Source organism: Prinia subflava, chromosome 27 (genome assembly GCF_021018805.1).
Source record: "Prinia subflava isolate CZ2003 ecotype Zambia chromosome 27, Cam_Psub_1.2, whole genome shotgun sequence".
NCBI classification, from domain to species: Eukaryota; Metazoa; Chordata; class Aves; order Passeriformes; family Cisticolidae; genus Prinia; species Prinia subflava.
The window spans coordinates 1,615,395-1,631,481 of NC_086273.1; the positions used below are offsets into that span (position 1 = coordinate 1,615,395).

General features: G+C 51.5%; 2 protein-coding genes across 2 annotated transcripts; one reads left to right on the forward strand and one right to left on the reverse strand.

Annotated features, from left to right (window-relative positions):
* Positions 1–3,666: 3,666 nt before the first annotated feature.
* On the reverse strand, positions 3,667–4,590 carry LOC134562310 (olfactory receptor 14A16-like). The gene has a single exon (XM_063419695.1). It carries the CDS (start codon positions 4,588–4,590, stop codon positions 3,667–3,669), a length of 924 nt encoding a protein of 307 aa, XP_063275765.1.
* Positions 4,591–14,780: 10,190 nt separating this feature from the next.
* On the forward strand, positions 14,781–15,713 carry LOC134562439 (olfactory receptor 14A16-like). Its single transcript, XM_063419835.1, has one exon. It carries the CDS (start codon positions 14,781–14,783, stop codon positions 15,711–15,713), a length of 933 nt encoding a protein of 310 aa, XP_063275905.1.
* The last annotated feature ends 374 nt before the right edge of the window (positions 15,714–16,087 follow it).

The following is a 16,087-nucleotide window of genomic DNA, read 5'->3' on the forward strand; positions in this document are numbered from 1 at the left end:
GATTCTTCCCCTGTGCTGGGCACTGGTGAGGCTGCACCTTGAGTGCTGTGTCCAGTTCTGGGCCCCCCAATTTAGGAAGGACATGGAGGGGCTGGAGTGTGTCCAGAGAAGGGCAACAAGGCTGGTGAGGGGTCTGGAGCACAAGTCTTGTTAGGAGTGGCTGAGGGAGCTGGGGTTGTTTATCCTGGAGAAGAGGAGGCTCAGGGGAGACAAGGTGGTGTCAGGACACTGGTTGGACTTGATAGTCCCCAAGGTCTTTTCCAACCTTGCTGATTCTGTGATTCTCTGACACCACCCTTGCAGCAGTTGCAGGATGAGCCCTGGGCCTCCTCTTCAGCAGGTGCAGCAGCCCAGGTCCCTCAGCTTCTCCTCACAGCCCCAAAGCCCATCCTGTCAGTCCTGCAGAGCCTCTGCAGCCCCTCCTCATTGCCCAGAGCAGGGAGCCCCACAGGCAGACACAGCAGGGCAGATGTGCCCCCCTGGCCTGTGGTGCCTCTGGCAAGGGAGCAGCAGGAGGCCCTGCAGGAGCCTGCAGACAATTCCTGAAGCACTTGGAGGATGATCCTGTTATAAATGCCAATACGATATTCCAAATAAAATAATAATTTGTTTTATTAATAAAGATTGAATTACAGAATTTCGAGAAACCCAACAACAGCGGAGACACTTTGTTGGAGTCCAGAAGATCCCCCTGACAGCCCTGGAGGGTCAGGGGGCTGTACAGGGGTCTGGGATCTGTACAAGGGGGTCAGCCAGCCTCCCACAGAGCCCAGAAGGACTCTGATTCTGGCTTCTATCCATGGAAGTGAATGCTCACATGAAGGAAGAACCACAGATCCTAAGAATTTTGAAGTAGATAGTAGTTTGTTAGAGAGTATAAATATAGAGATTAGGATTCATAGTATACGGGGCTGAGAGGACAAGATGGAGGAATTGGGGAGTGGCCCCTAGTTTCCTTGTTCTTGTTCTCATCCCCCATCTTTTGCTGATTTGGACTTTAGAGATTGGTTTAGAATAGAACTGACATGTTAGCGTAGCAAGTTAGTATTGGTAATGTTCTGTAAACAATAAATACGTCTTGGACTGTGGTTGGGTCGGGGATACGGTACATAAGGTACGGGGCTCTCTGATCCGGCCCAGTCCAGGGCAGCCCAGCGCCAGTCCAACGGCGTGTCTTGCTTTGCTGGGGACGCCTTGCAAAGCAGAACAAGAACAGTTAGATAATATGAAATAAACAACCTTGATAACTTGAGCTGCTGGACACACAGTGTCGTCTCTGCCTTTGGTGTGAAACACTCAGGGCAAAGAGAAGACAGAAAACCTTATTATCTTGGGGAACAGCAACCCCAGGAAAATACCCAGGGAACAGCAACCCTGGGGGGAAGATTTCACCTCCTCGGGGAACGGCCGCCCCGAGGGGAATCTCGGGGAACATCAAACCCCGAGAACACTTGACGGTCTTTTTCCCGGGAAAATGCCAAGGGTGTACCGTGAGATACAGGGCCTGGCAGCCTGCTATCTCCCCCAACGGTTCACAAATTTGCCCGGTTCAGGGCTTGGTTTTTATACACTTTATTCTGCCCTCGGCAATATTTCCCCATATTTCCCTTTGTTTCCTGACTAGCTATTCAAATTCAAGAGTTTCCCGGACCAGGCTGAAAAGAGTTCTTTTCTCAGTTCAAATATTAATGTCCAATTTCTATAGATCCTTATGGTTGATGAATGATCGAGATATGGATGATAGTGCTTGATGGTCTGTGAGGGTGTCAACCAAGGTGTGGATCGCTGGGCCACCTTATCTTGATGAGTCTCCTCCCGGTACTCGAGAAGGCTGCAGGTTTTCCCGTAAATCCTTTGTTCCTTTCTGAATGGTGGTGCCTGCTTTTTCAGAGTTGTTAGTTTCACCATCTGATACAAGGTCTCCTAAAACATATACTTTACCCAATACATATTTATACAATATTATAGTTTTTCAATTTACCATAAGAACATGAATTAATCATTTCACATTTTTCACAATCCTGCTCCCCAAGGGATGTTCCCATGGTGCAAACTCAAAACTAAAATGGGGAGTTGGGCCTGAGAGAAAAGGGCAAACAGGGATGGGCTGTGTGCACGGGAGGGAACAGTGATGCTCAAAAGGACAAAATCTGGAACAAGAGAAAGAAAAGAAAGCCATGGTGAAGGAAGGCAATGCTCAGGGCTATTTGGAGGTGGCTGCAAGGCAGAGCCCTGGCTCTGAGTGACTTCTGCAGTTGGACAAGAAACTCATGTTCACTCATGGGAACAAACTTTCTGCCTGAATACAGAGGCCACGACAAACCTGGGTGCTTTCCCTCCTGTCACCCAGCCCTTGCTGGCCCCAGGGGCTGATGGCATTTGTGCTCACTCAGGTTCATCTCCCCACACCAACACCATGGGGGTGCTCACGCCTGCTCTGGGCAGTGCAAACAGGGGCTCCTGAGGCAGTGCTGCCGTGGCTGTGACTGCAAGGATGCAGCACCTGTGTGAGCTGGGGAGAGGCCAGGGCTGCAGAGGGGGGATGTTGTTGGCAGGTGCATGAGGCTGCTCTGGGACGCTGCCCTGGGGTGTCCAGCACAGTGGGGATGGATCAGGCCCTGCTCTGCTGCTCCTTCCCGTCTCCCCAAGGGACCTTGCAGAGCCCCAGCCAAGCTGTTTGCCCCCAGCCTGGCCACAGCCAGCCTGGGGCTGCTGACGGGGCTTTTCTGTGCTGAGCATTGGCCTGGCCGTGTTGTGGAGAGAGCCTGGGCAAGGAGCCTGCAGCCCCCAGGCCCTGGCCTGAGGCGTCAGCGCTGCCCCAGCAGTGCCCATGGCCTGTCCCTGCTGCAGCCCCGGCACTGCCACCCCCAGCCCTGTGCCCGGCCCCGAGAGCACTCAGGCCCTACAGCAACAGCAGGGCCAGGAGGGCAGCGGGGCAGGGCCACGGCAGCAGCACTGGCAACACCAAGTGCTGCTGCTGCTGGGCACAGCTGCTGTGCCAGCAGTGATCTGCCCCAGTTTTGCCTTGAATTTTCCTAGTTTTCTGAGCGTTCATATTAGAAGAGAAATGTGCAGTTTCTCACACTGGTGAATTGTAAACACAAGACCATGTTTTGTAAATATCAGCAATGTTATGAATTCCTTCTCCAAGAGAAGGGGAGGTTGAATGACGGCCTCCTGGACCAATGTGAGAGGAGAGGTGGCGATACCCTTCTCCAATCCATAGTCACCTTGCCACAGATATATAATAGCAAAATAAACTAAGGGGCAGCCTTCTGCCCAGCGTGCTCTGATGCACCCAGATCTGTGTCCCCAGTCTGTTTTCTAGCTAAGCTTCCACGGTGATACTCCAGCTCTGCACACAGACATTGCTGCTGCAGCCACAGAGAAGGGAACAAAAGGGAGATTTCTGCAGAAAACTTTCAGGAGGTCCTTTAGTTCGTTTAAATCAACTGAGAATACAGCCCCTCAATGGCACAGTCTGTGGCCACAGCAAAGGTGGAGAGAAAAAACATCAGAAAGGACACAAACAATGTCATTTCCTTGTGGACAACATTTAAAAAGTCAAACATAGAAAAACAACCTCCAAAATGACACCAGGAAGAAGTATCAAAGATGACTTTTATTACAAACTATTTACAGAAATTGGCCAGCAGTTTAATGTTTCTAAAATCGTCCAGTGATGAGTCTCCACACTGCAGCCTTGAGCTCCCTGTTCCTCAGGCTGTAGATGAGGGGGTTCAGGGCTGGAGGCACCACCGAGTAGAGAATTGACAGGGCCACATCTAGGGATGGGGAGGAGATGAAAGAGGGCTTCAGATGCGCAAAAAATGATGTGCTGATAAACAGGGAGACCACAGTCAGGTGAGGGAGGCAGGTGGAAAAGGCTTTGTGCCGTCCCTGCTCAGAGGGGATTCTCAGCACAGCCCTGAAGATCTGCACATAGGAGAAAACAATGAACACAAAACACCCAAGATCTAAACAGACACTAACAACAATGAGCCAAAACTCCCTGAGGTAGGATTTGGAGCAGGAGAGCTTGAGGATGTGTGGGATCTCACAGAAGAATTGGCCCAGGGCATTGCCATGGCACAGGGGCAGGGAAAATGTATTGGCCGTGTTCAGCAGAGCATAGAGAAAGGCACTGGCCCAGGCAGCTGCTGCCATGTGGGCACAAGCTCTGCTGCCCAGGAGGGTCCCGTAGTGCAGGGGTTTGCAGATGGACACGTAGCGGTCGTAGCACATGACGGTGAGGAGGAAATACTCTGCTAAAATGAAAAACAAAACCAGAAATAGCTGAGCAACACATCCTTCATAGGAGATGTTGCTGGTGTCCCAGAGGAAATTGTGCATGGCTTTGGGCACAGTGGTGAGGATGGAGCCCAGGTCGCTGAGGGCCAGGTTGAGCAGGAAGAAGAACATGGGGCTGTGCAGGAGGTGGCCGCAGGCTACGGCGCTGATGATGAGGCCGTTGGCCAGGAGAGCAGCCAGGGAGATGGCCAGGAAGAGGCAGAAGTGCAGGAGCTGCAGCTGCCGCATGTGTGCCAATGGCAGCAGGAGAAAGTGGCTGATGGAGCTGCTGTTGGACATTTCTTCACTCTGGGCATCATGGACTGTTGAAAGAAGACAGTGACGAGATGATATCATTCTATTTGAGTCAGTCCTATGTATTTGGAATCCTCTAATAATCACTTTTATTCCTGTGAATGAATTTTGCTAAACTTTTTTAAGTTCAGGTATCTGCTGCTACTTCGTTACTGCTACATCTTAAGCATTGCTCTTAGCCTGAAAGCTGGGGAGCCCAGATGGAAAGCAGAGCTCTCTGTGCCCCAGTGCACTGAGACCTGCTGGTCCCCACAGAGGTGCCCTTTGCTCATTACACCTCCCTCTATTTCAGGGTGATGGCACTTAAAAGTTTCCTGAAAAATAAAGTGGACTCTCTGAAAGTTGCAATTGAAGTTTGCAATTTCAAAATAAATTTTCCTAAATTCTTCTCACCTTTGTTATCTCTGTTGCCTGACACATGGGGATATCCAGGGTTGGTCTGTCTCTCTGCTGCCTGGAGTTGTGCCTACTGGGAGCTGTTTCTCTCTATCCAAGCCTTGTCCCTGCCAGTGTTCCCCGAGCCCAGCCCAGCAGAACCCTGGGGGCTCAGCTCTGCCCTGCACACCCCTCCCAGCACAGGGCAATGCCCAGGGGCATCTCCCTGGCACCTGGGCCTTAAGGACAGCTCAGACAAACACAGATGCTGCAAGCCAAGGTGCTCCTGCTGCTGTCTGTAGCTAGAGGAGGGTGAGGAGGCACTTTCTGGGGGAGATCTGAGGCACATCTGCTGATCCCCAGGGTGACACTGCAGGAGTGTCAGTGACACAGACAACCCTGACAGCCCCTTTCCCTTTCCTCCATGACAAAGCTGAGAGCAGCCCTGGCCATGCAGCACCATCTCCACAGCAGCAGGAATCTGCCCTGATGGGGGTGGCTCCTTCCACCTCCAACTTCTCCCCACAGTCCATGGGAGCTCCCAGGCAGGCTGAGAGCTGCCCCTGGCAGGTGGCAGATGCCCTGGGCTGGCCAAGAGCCCTCAGGGCTGCAGCACCTGCTCTGCACCACAGCCCTGGGCAGCCCTGGCTGCAGCCCCAGCTTCAGCCCCTGCAGCCGTCCCTGGCAGCAGGAGCCGTCCTGCCCTGTCCCTCTGACGGTGCCCAGGGCAGCCCCGCTCTGGAGCACATCCTCCCCCAAAGCAGCAAGGGCAGCAGAGCCATCCTTACAGTCACCTCAGTGCTGTCCTGGCTCAGCTTGAGGACATCCCTGCAGCCACAGACTTACCCTGTCAGAAGTGGTGAGCATTTCTCCACGAAGAAGCTCAGAATTATCAAAAGTTGTGAAGATTTCTCTGTGAATGATCTCAGAATTGTCCTTCATGTTGCTTTCAGCCTCTGTCTGGTTCACTGCTTTCAGGTACCTGCAGGCAGTGCCCTCAGCCCTGCTGGGCTGTGAGAGGAGTTGCTCCTCAGGAGAAATGTCTTTTTAAAGCTCTTCTTGGTTTCCAGGAGTTGCCTCTGTTCCAGGAGCCCATCCCAGCTCAGCAGCACAGACACAGCACAAGGACTTTAATGAGTCTCTTGGGGCTTTGGTGTTGTTTACATCAGACTCACTTCCTCAGAGACTGTTCAACAAACTTCTCAAGAACTCAAAGTCAGATAAAAACTCCAAAGTTTCTGAAAGTTTGATAGGGTCCCACTGAGAAAGTGTTGCTGGCTCAGTTATATCAAAAAACTGGTGGCAGTGCTGACAGGTGGGCCAGGCTGCTGAGCAGGGACAAGGAGGCAATGAGGCCCCAGGCCTGCAAGGGTCACTTGTCCCCTCCTGATGCCTCAGGCCCAGGGCCAGCAGCCATGGCCCAAGTGCTGCAGGAGTTGGCTGTGTCAGGGCCTTTCAGCTGCTGCCCATGGCTGTGCCCTGTGCAGCCCAGGCTGTGCTACGGTGTCCATGCCCTGCGCCTCTGTCCCTGCAGGCTGTCGTCATCCCCCGGCTGCCCCACCTGGCTGGGCCCTTCCTTTGCTGACAGCTCTGCGTCCTGCCTGCCTCTGCCTGGGCACACAGAGCATTGGCCTTGATACTGGAAGAGTTAATTCCATTTTTACTGTGCATTTGAACTTTTAGCACAGGAACAAGGCATGCAGGGCCTGCTTTCCCAGTGAGGATGGTTGGAACAGAACAAAACATCTGGCTCAAGAGTGCAGGGACAGAGACAACAGGGAGTGAATCTGGGACGTTCAGGTGGGTTTTATGGAAATGGGTAAATTGTAATACAAATTTAGCAACTGTATAAAAGCAATACATGTGTAGAATCATGTCCATGTAAGGTTAGGAGTTATCCCATGTTGGACCTCAGGCCTGTATAAAGGAGGCCCTCTGAAACACCAAGTTAGTGTTAAGGAGCCTTTTTCTGATATTTTGGACATTTGGTGACAGCAGAGGCTCACAGAACCAAGGAGTCAGCTGTGACACTCTGGAACCCCATGGAACAAAGGCTCCATTGTGCTGCAGTGGAACCCCCTGGAACCAAAGGTCCATTGTATCAGAGCAGGGCCTCCTGAACCGAGGAGAGCATTGCTGACACTGTGGAACTCATGGAACCATGGGGTCACTGGGATGGTGTGGGGCTGCCAAAGGAACCAATGGTCCAGTGTGACACTGCAGAACCTTCTGGAACCAAGGTAATCCTGTTATGCCAGGGAACCTCATGGAACAAAGGATCCATGTAGAGGAATTTTTAGAAGAGTGAGGTCATGATTTATTGATGGGGGTTTGAATAATCCCTGCTACCAGGGAACAGTATGAGAGTCTGTACTGCTCCTGTGCTGGTCTTGTAGGCCTTGAATTAATAAGAAAGTAGCAGTTGTAATAATTTAGTGTGCCTTCTCACGGATGCTTCCTCATGGATGCTGAAGATGTGTAACAACTTGTTAGGCCTTCTCATGGATGTAGAAAACAGAATGCTATTCATAAGGTAGAACAAAGGCAAACTATAGGCCAAAAAACGTGGCCCAATGAACAATCATTTAATGTCAAGGCATATGTACTTTTAGCCAATCACAACTGTTTAGCTGTGCTTGCTTTCCTGTCTGTAACCTGATAAAAGTGGAATAGAAGGAATAAACAGAGAGATCAAACCTGATCATGTTGATGCCTGTTTGATACTCAGCTCCTTTCTCACAACAGATCCATGGTGACACTGCAGAACTCAGAGCAGTGCTGACAGTGCGAAAGCTCATGGAACCAAAAGTCCATTGTGACCCTGCAGGGCCTCATGGAACCAAGGGGAGATGGAACAGATCTGGCTGGTTTGGCCTTCCAGGGGCCACCTGACAGGTCCAGCTGATCTTGGAATGCTGAGGGCTGACTCTCATCAGCCCCTGGAGCACTGGGGCTCCATGCTTTCCTTCCTATGGAAGAGAACCATCCATCCTTTTGCCCTGTCTGTGTACATAATAAAAAATGCGACAAAAGGATGAAAAACTGGGACTAATTAGCATAAAGAGGGAGAAAACAATAGCCAAGAGTGGTCAGATAATTACTGAAGGGAACTGTGTTGCTTAGAACCAATGAGCATTAACTTTTTTGGTTGCTAATAATGTATAACTATTTTAATATATATATTATATTAATTAATTATATTATATTAATTATAATATATTAATTATAATAAAATTAATATGTTTTAATATAAATATATATATAAATATAAAAAGACAGAATTCTTTTATTAGAAATAACAAATCTGCGATTATAATTTTGTTAATGTTTTCCTAAACTTTTTTTTAAAAGAAAAATGCATTTTTTTAAAATGTTTTTGAAGTTCTGTCCCAGGTGGGTGATGTCAGACATGGTGATGCTGGGGGTGAGGAGCAGATTATCCAAGCAGGGTCAGCCTGCAAGGGGCTCATTTTCTTTCATGCCCAGAGCTCCTAAGGAGACATTCAGCATCAAGATCACTTGGGGAATCCTTCAGTCACCTTTTCTCTGAACTGAAAAGTAGGAAAACAATGCCTCGATTGAAAAAGCCATGAGATGCACTTTGAAATCTTCCTCCTTAAGAGAACTCCAAACTAACTCAAATCAGCTGCACAAGCCCTGGAGACTCAAAGACCAATGGAGGAGGACAAGAGGCTTCTGAGGGCTTTCTGTATTTTCATCACCCCCACGGTCGATTTTTGCTGAGTCCAGGACCCCCAGGAACTGAGAGAAGGTTGCAGAAGCTGCTGAAGGAGTCAGAAGCAAAACTCCAAGTCCCTTGGAGCATCCCTGGGCCCCACTGAGGGCAGGCAGTGCCCAAGGCTGCGCAGGCACTGCTGAGAGCAGATCCTTGAGGACAGGATTGCAGGGAGCCCAAGGCTGTGAGCAGGGAACTGCAATGCTGAGCAAGGCCTGGGCTGGCTGCAGGGAGCAGAAAGGCCAAGCCCTGAGCCCAGGCTGGCACAGCAGGGCCTGTCCCTGGCGGGTGGCTCGGGGCTGTTTGTGGGGCAGGGGGATGGCAGGGGCAGCAAGGACAAATGGCATCAACCTGTGGGACACTCCAGATCCTCATGGAACCAAGGGCCAGTGTGACACTGTGGGAAGTTGTGGAACCAAGGGATCATCATGGCACTGCTGGGGCCCATGGAACCAAGGGGCCAGGGTGACTCTGTGAGGCCTCATGAAAACAAGAGGCCACTGTGAGCCTGCAGGGCTGTAACACCCCAGAAAACCTAAATGCTGGGGGGAACCAAAGGCTTCTTTACTTGCGTTTGCTACAAAGGAGGAACACCAACCAGATATTCTCAACATGGACAGATGCAAAGTATATTCTTGGCAGGAAGGGACCCATAAGGATCATCAAGGCCAACTCTAAATTTAATGGCCCACACAGGGATTGAACCCACAACCTCTGTGATGAGCACCACGCTGTAACCAACTGAGCTAAGAGGTCAGAGTGACACAAAATTTTACTGGCAAAACACAGACAATCAAGGAACTTTGGCAAAGGGTTTAATACAACATCCAGTTCAACATGAAACTCTTATCATAGCATTAACTTCATTAACTTAGCCCATGTGATCTAAAAACCTTTAACCCTTAAGATGATAAGGGTTAACCCAACAATGTCCCAGGTAAGTAGGATTAGAAGAAGAAGAAATGGAGAACAACCCAAAGACAGCAGATCTGTAGAAAGACACACATACAGGTACCAGCTGCTCGGGTTCCAGCGTCGCTCACAGAGGAGCCCCAGGAGAAGGCAGCAATCAGAGCATGGGCTGGCCTCGTGCTCCGGCTTTTAACCCCCTGGGCCTCCATTGACCCGCCCCTTGGGTGGGACTTCCAGTTGCTTGTCCAATCAGAGCCAGGGTAGGCAGCAGCGGCTATTGTGTGATTGATTGAGAGCTGAGCCAATGAGAGCTGGGATAACACTGCCCTTGCAGTGTGATTGATGGACAGCTCGGCCAATCAGAGCTGGGTTACCATACTGGCTGTGTATTGTGGTGCCCCATGGAATCAAGGCGACCATTGTGAAACTCGGGGTTCCCAAGGAACCAAGGGCCCGTGGTGACCTTGTGGAGCCCGTGGTGTCACAGAGGAGCCACTGTGACACAGCGAGGGTGCGTGGAGCCGAGGGGCCATTGTGACACTACAGAAGCAAAAGGGAACATTGTGACACTCCAGGGCCTCATGGAACCAAGGAGAGCATTGTGACACTGTGGGGTCCCACAAAACCAAGGGAACATGGAACAGCTCTGGCTGGCTGGGCCTCCTGGGGACCACCTGACAGGTCGGGGTGACCTTGGCATGTCGAGTGCTACTCCTGATCTGCCCCTGGAGCACTGGGGCTCTGGGCTTTCCTTCCTATGGGAGAGAACTGTCCTTCTCCTCCAGGGGCCCATGGCAAAAGACTGGGATTCCTCCTCCAAATTTCCTGATATGCAAAGATTGTTCCCAGATGAAATCTATCAAGACAGACAGATCTGGCTGCTTTGGCCACCCGGGGCCCATCTCTCATCTGCCTTTGAGAAACTGGAACCATATGCTTTTCTTTCTTATGGAGAAAAACATACATCTCGACCAGGTGCCCACAGCCAAAATTGGGAATCTGCCTCCAGAGTTCCCTATATCCAAGGATACCTCCCTTGGACAAAAGCTGCCAGGAGGGACAAGTCTGTCTGGCCTTTGCTTCCTGAGGGCTGGCACTCATGTGCCTGGGAAACACTGGGGCTCTGTGCTTTCCTTCCTAATGAAGAGAACTCTTCCTGTCCAGGCACCCACAGCCAAAACTGAGATTGGCCAAAATGCCCTGTGTCCAAGAATAGCCCCTGGATGAAAGGGTCCATGAGAAACACTGGCTGGCTTTGCCTAAGGGTGGCCACCTCTCATCTTCTTCCAAAAACGCTTGGACCACGTGCTTTTCTTATAGAAAAAAAAATCCATCTCGACTAGGTGTCCTTAGCCGAAATGGGGATTCCACCTCTAAAATTTCTTACATCCAAGGACTGCTCTTAAGTGAAAGTTGACAGTACAAACAGGCCTGGCTGTCATGGCCTCCCAGGAGCCAGCTCTCTCCTCTTCTGCCTTTGAAACATTTGGGCTCTGAGCTTTCCTTCCTGTGGAAAAGAACAGTCACTCTTATCTATGTGAAGAAACTGTTGAAACTGGGATTCCACCTTCAAAATTCCCTGTATCCAAGAGTTGTTTTCAGACAGAAGCTACCAGGACAGAGAGGTCTGGCTGGCCTAGGCCTCTGAAGGCTGCCTTTCATCAGGCCCTGAATCACCAGTGCTCCGTGCATTCCTTCCTGTGGTAAAAAACTGCCCTTCTCCTCTGGGTGTCTATGTCTGAAACTGGGAATCCACCTCTGAAATTCTGTATATCCAAGGGTTGCTCCCAGGCAAAATCTGCCAGTACTGTCAAGTCTGTCTGGCCTTGGCCTCTGGTGACTGCCCCTGCCACCCTGGGGCTGGGTTCTTTCCTTGCTGTGGAGATCACAGGGACACTGTGGGGACCTCATGGAACCAAGGGGATACTTGTGGCACCCCTGGAGCCCATGAAACCAAGGGGCCACGGTGACACAGCGGGGCTCCATGGAACCCAGAGACCACTGTGACTCTGTGGGGCCTTATGGAACCATGGAGACCATTCAGAGCCTTCAGGGCCCCGTGTGACCAAGGGGACATTGTGACACCTCAGGGCCTCATGGAAGCAAGGGACCATTGGGACACTGTGGGGCCCCTGGAACCGAGGGAACATGGAACAGGTCTGTCTGGCTTGGCCTCCCAGGGGCCACCTGACAGGTCTGGCTGATCTTGGAATGTCAAGGGCAGCCTTTCCTCAGCTCCTGGAGCCCTGGGGCTCCCAGCTTTCCTTGCTATGGAAAACAACTGTCCATCTTTTTAGATGCCTATTGGCAAAATTGGTACTATTCCTACAAAATTTCTTATAATTAAGGGTATATCCCAAAAAAAAATAACAAACCCTGCCAGCTCTGGCTGGCCTTGGCCTCTGGTGGTCACCTCTCATCTGCCCCTGAAATACTGGGGCTCTGTTCTTTCCCTCCTGTGGAAAAGAACCGACTTTCTTGTCCAGGGACCATGACCAAAATTAGAATTTGGCCTCCCAAATTCCATATATCCAAGGATTGCTCCCAGAGAAGAGCAGCCAGCACACAGAGATTGGTCCGGCCCTGTCCTCTGGTGATTTTATTAGACTATGAACAGAATGTTTTCAATTGCAAACACCTTGGAGAGTGCCCAGAGATACCCCAAGGTGGGGTTTGGAGGCCTCAGGCACACGACCACGTTATAGGGACGATGGAGCTCTGTGCTCGTTGGGTTGGAGGCTGAGGACAGTGGAGGAGAGCCATGAGAGTGTTTAAAGAGTGGTTTCAGAGATAGTGGATCCTTTTCACCTAGTGGAAAACAGCCAGAGAAAAATGAATTAATGCCAAGTTTAGCTGGGAAGGCCCAGACTGGACTCAAGGAGAAAGGAATTTCCCTGCCAGGGCAGGGCTGTGGTGCAACACATCCCCCAGCAGGAGTCTGGAGCAGCCCAAGGCTCTGTGTGCCCAGGCAGAGGCAGGCAGGATGCAGAGCTGTCAGCAAAGGAAGGGCCCAGCCAGGTGGGGCAGCTGGAGAATGACGACAGCCTGCAGGGAGAGAGGCGCAGGGCATGGACACCGTAGCACAGCCTGGGCTGCACAGGGCACAGCCATGGGCAGCAGCTGAAAGGCCCTGACACAGCCAACTCCTGCAGCACTTGGGCCATGGCTGCTGGCCCTGGGCCTGAGGCATCAGGAGGGGACAAGTGACCCTTGCAGGCCTGGGGCCTCATTGCCTCCTTGTCCCTGCTCAGCAGCCTGGCAGGGGCCGCCCCATGGTGCTGCCCTTGGCATTGCACATCCCCACATCCCAGTGGCCCGGGAAGAGTCCTGAGCAAGGAGGGAGGGACAGGATCTGCCTTGGCAGGGGCTGGGGCTCAGACCTTGGTCCTTTGCATTCCTGAAACACATCCAGGTTTGGTCAGCATCAGAGACACCTTTGCCTTGTTTGTCCCCACCTGTCATCACTGCCTGCAGTGTTCTGCTCTGACTGGAACCTGGGGAAACTTTCTCAGTCGTATTTCTCTGTGGGACCTATTGAAACTTTAAGAAACTTCAGAATTTCAATTTAATTTTGAGTTCTGGAGAAGTTTTTTGAACACTCTCTCAGGGACTGAGTCTCATGTAAACAAACACCAAACCTCAAGAGACTCATTAAAGTCCTTGTGCTGTGTCTGTGCTGCTGAGTTGGGCTGGGCTCCTAGCAGAGGGGCATCTCCTGGAAACCAAGAGGAGCTTTAAAAAGACATTTCTCCTGAGGAGCAGCTCCTCTCCCAGCCCAGCAGGGCTGAGGGCACTGCCTGCAGGTACCTGAGAGCACTGAAGCAAGCAGAGACTCAAAGAAACTGGAAGGACAATTCTGAGATCATTCATGGAGAAATCTTCACAACTTTTGGAAATTCACAGCTTTGTCATGGAGAAATGTTCACCACTTCTGACAGGGTAAGTCTGTGGCTGCAGGGATCTCCTCAAGCTGAGCCAGGACAGCACTGAGGTGACTGTAAGGATGGCTCTGCTGCCCTTGCTGCTTTGGGGGAGGATGTGCTCCAGAGCGGGGCTGCCCTGGGCACCGTCAGAGGGACAGGGCAGGACAGCTCCTGCTGCCAGGGACGGCTGCAGGGGCTGAAGCTGGGGCTGCAGCCAGGGCTGCCCAGGGCTGTGGTGCAGAGCAGGTGCTGCAGCCCTGAGGGCTCTTGGCCAGCCCAGGGCATCTGCCACCTGCCAGGGGCAGCTCTCAGCCTGCCTGGGAGCTCCCCATGGACTGTGGGGAGAAGTTGGAGGTGGAAGGAGCCACCCCCATCAGGGCAGATTCCTGCTGCTGTGGAGATGGTGCTGCATGGCCAGGGCTGCTCTCAGCTTTGTCATGGAGGAAAGGGAAAGGGGCTGTCAGGGTTGTCTGTGTCACTGACACTCCTGCACTGTCACCCTGGGGATCAGCAGATGTGCCTCAGATCTCCCTCAGAAAGTGCCTCCTCACCCTCCTCTAGCTACAGACAGCAGCAGCAGCACCTTGGCTTACAGCAGCTCTGTTTGTGTGAGCTGCCCTTAAGGCCCTGGTGCCAGGGAGATGCCCCTGGGCAGTGCCCTGTGCTGGGAGGGGTGTGCAGGGCAGAGCTGAGCCCCCAGGGCTGGGCTGGGCTCTGGGAGCACTGGCAGGGAGAAGACTTGTATAAACAGCTCCCATTAGGCACAACTCCAGGCAGCCGAGAGCAAGACCAAGCCTGGGTATTCTGTCCAACCACACAGAAAAAAAAGGAGAGAAGTCTTTAGGGAAATTTATTTTTTAATTGCAGCTTTCAGATAGTCCACTTTATTTTTCAGGCATGTTTTAAGTGCAATCACCCTGAAATAGAGGGATGTGTACTTAGCAAAGGGCATCTATGTGATGCTGGCAGGTCTGACTGCCCTGGTGTACAGGGAGGTTTGTTCTCCCTCTGAACTCCCCAGTGTTCAGGGTAAGAGAAATACTGAAGATGAGGCAGTAATTCAGAAGCAGCTGAAACACGAACTGCAAGAAGTTTAGAAAAGTTCCCTCAGAAGAAGAGAAGTGATTATGAGGGGAGTAAAAATAAAATAGCATAGGCTTGACACAAAGAAATTGGTCCCACTTTGTCAATGTCTTCCTTCAGCAGTTCACCATGCCCAGAGTTAAGAAATGTCCAACAGCAGCTCCATCAGCCACTTCCTCCTGCTGCCATTGGCACACACGCGGCAGCTGCAGCTCCTGCACTTCTGCCTCTTCCTGGCCATCTCCCTGGCTGCTCTCCTGGCCAACGGCCTCATCATCAGCGCCGTAGCCTGCGGCCACCTCCTGCACAGCCCCATGTTCTTCTTCCTGCTCAACCTGGCCCTCAGCGACCTGGGCTCCATCTGCACCACTGTTGCCAAAGCCATGCACAATTCCCTCTGGGACACCAGGAACATCTCCTACTCAGGATGTGCTGCACAGGTCTTTCTGATTTTCTTCTTCCTTGGGTCAGAGTATTTCCTCCTGACCATCATGTGCTATGACCACTACGTGTCCATCTGCAAACCCCTGCACTACGGGACCCTCCTGGCCAGCAGAGCTTGTGCCCACATGGCAGCAGCTGCCTGGGCCAGTGCCTTTCTCTATGCTCTGCTTCACACAGCCAATACATTTTCCCTGCCCCTGTGCCATGGCAATGCCCTGGACCAGTTCTTCTGTGAAATCCCACACATCCTCAAGCTCTCCTGCACCAAATCCTACCTCAGGAAACTTGGGTTTCTTGTGATTAGTGCCTGTTTATCATTTGTCTGTTTTGTGTTCATGGTTTTCTCCTATGTGCAGATCTTCAGGGCTGTGCTGAGGATCCCCTCTGAGCAGGGACAGCACAAAGCCTTTTCCACCTGCCTCCCTCATCTGGCTGTGGTCTCCCTGTTCCTCAGCACTGCAGCCTTTGCCTACCTGAAGCCTCCCTCCATCTCCTCCCCATCCCTGGATCTGGCAGTGTCAGTTTTTTACTCGGTGGTGCCTCCAGCCCTGAACCCCCTCATCTACAGCCTGAGGAACCAGGAGCTCAAGGCTGTAGTGTGGACACTGATCAACGGACGATTTCAGAAACACTAAACTTCTCACCAGTTTCTGCAAATTGCTTGTAATAAAAGTCATCTTTGATAGCACTTGTTAGTTTGGTTGTTGCGTCTGTTTTTTTTGTTTTACTTTTCAATGGTGTTTGTAAAGCAAGGCCAATGTTGGTGTCTTTTCTTTTGTTTCTCTGCATCATCACTTTGGCCTCATACTATGTCAATGAGGAGCTGTAGTCTTAAGTAGCTTTAAATGAGCAAAATGATCTCCCAGCAGAGTTGTCACTGGAGATCCCCCTTTTGTTCTCTTCTCTGTGGCTGCAGCAGCAATGTCTGTGTGCAGAGCTGGGGGCAGATCAGGGCAGATCAGTGCTGGCACACCCAAAAAAGGGTGAGCCTGTTTATTTCTTCCAGTTT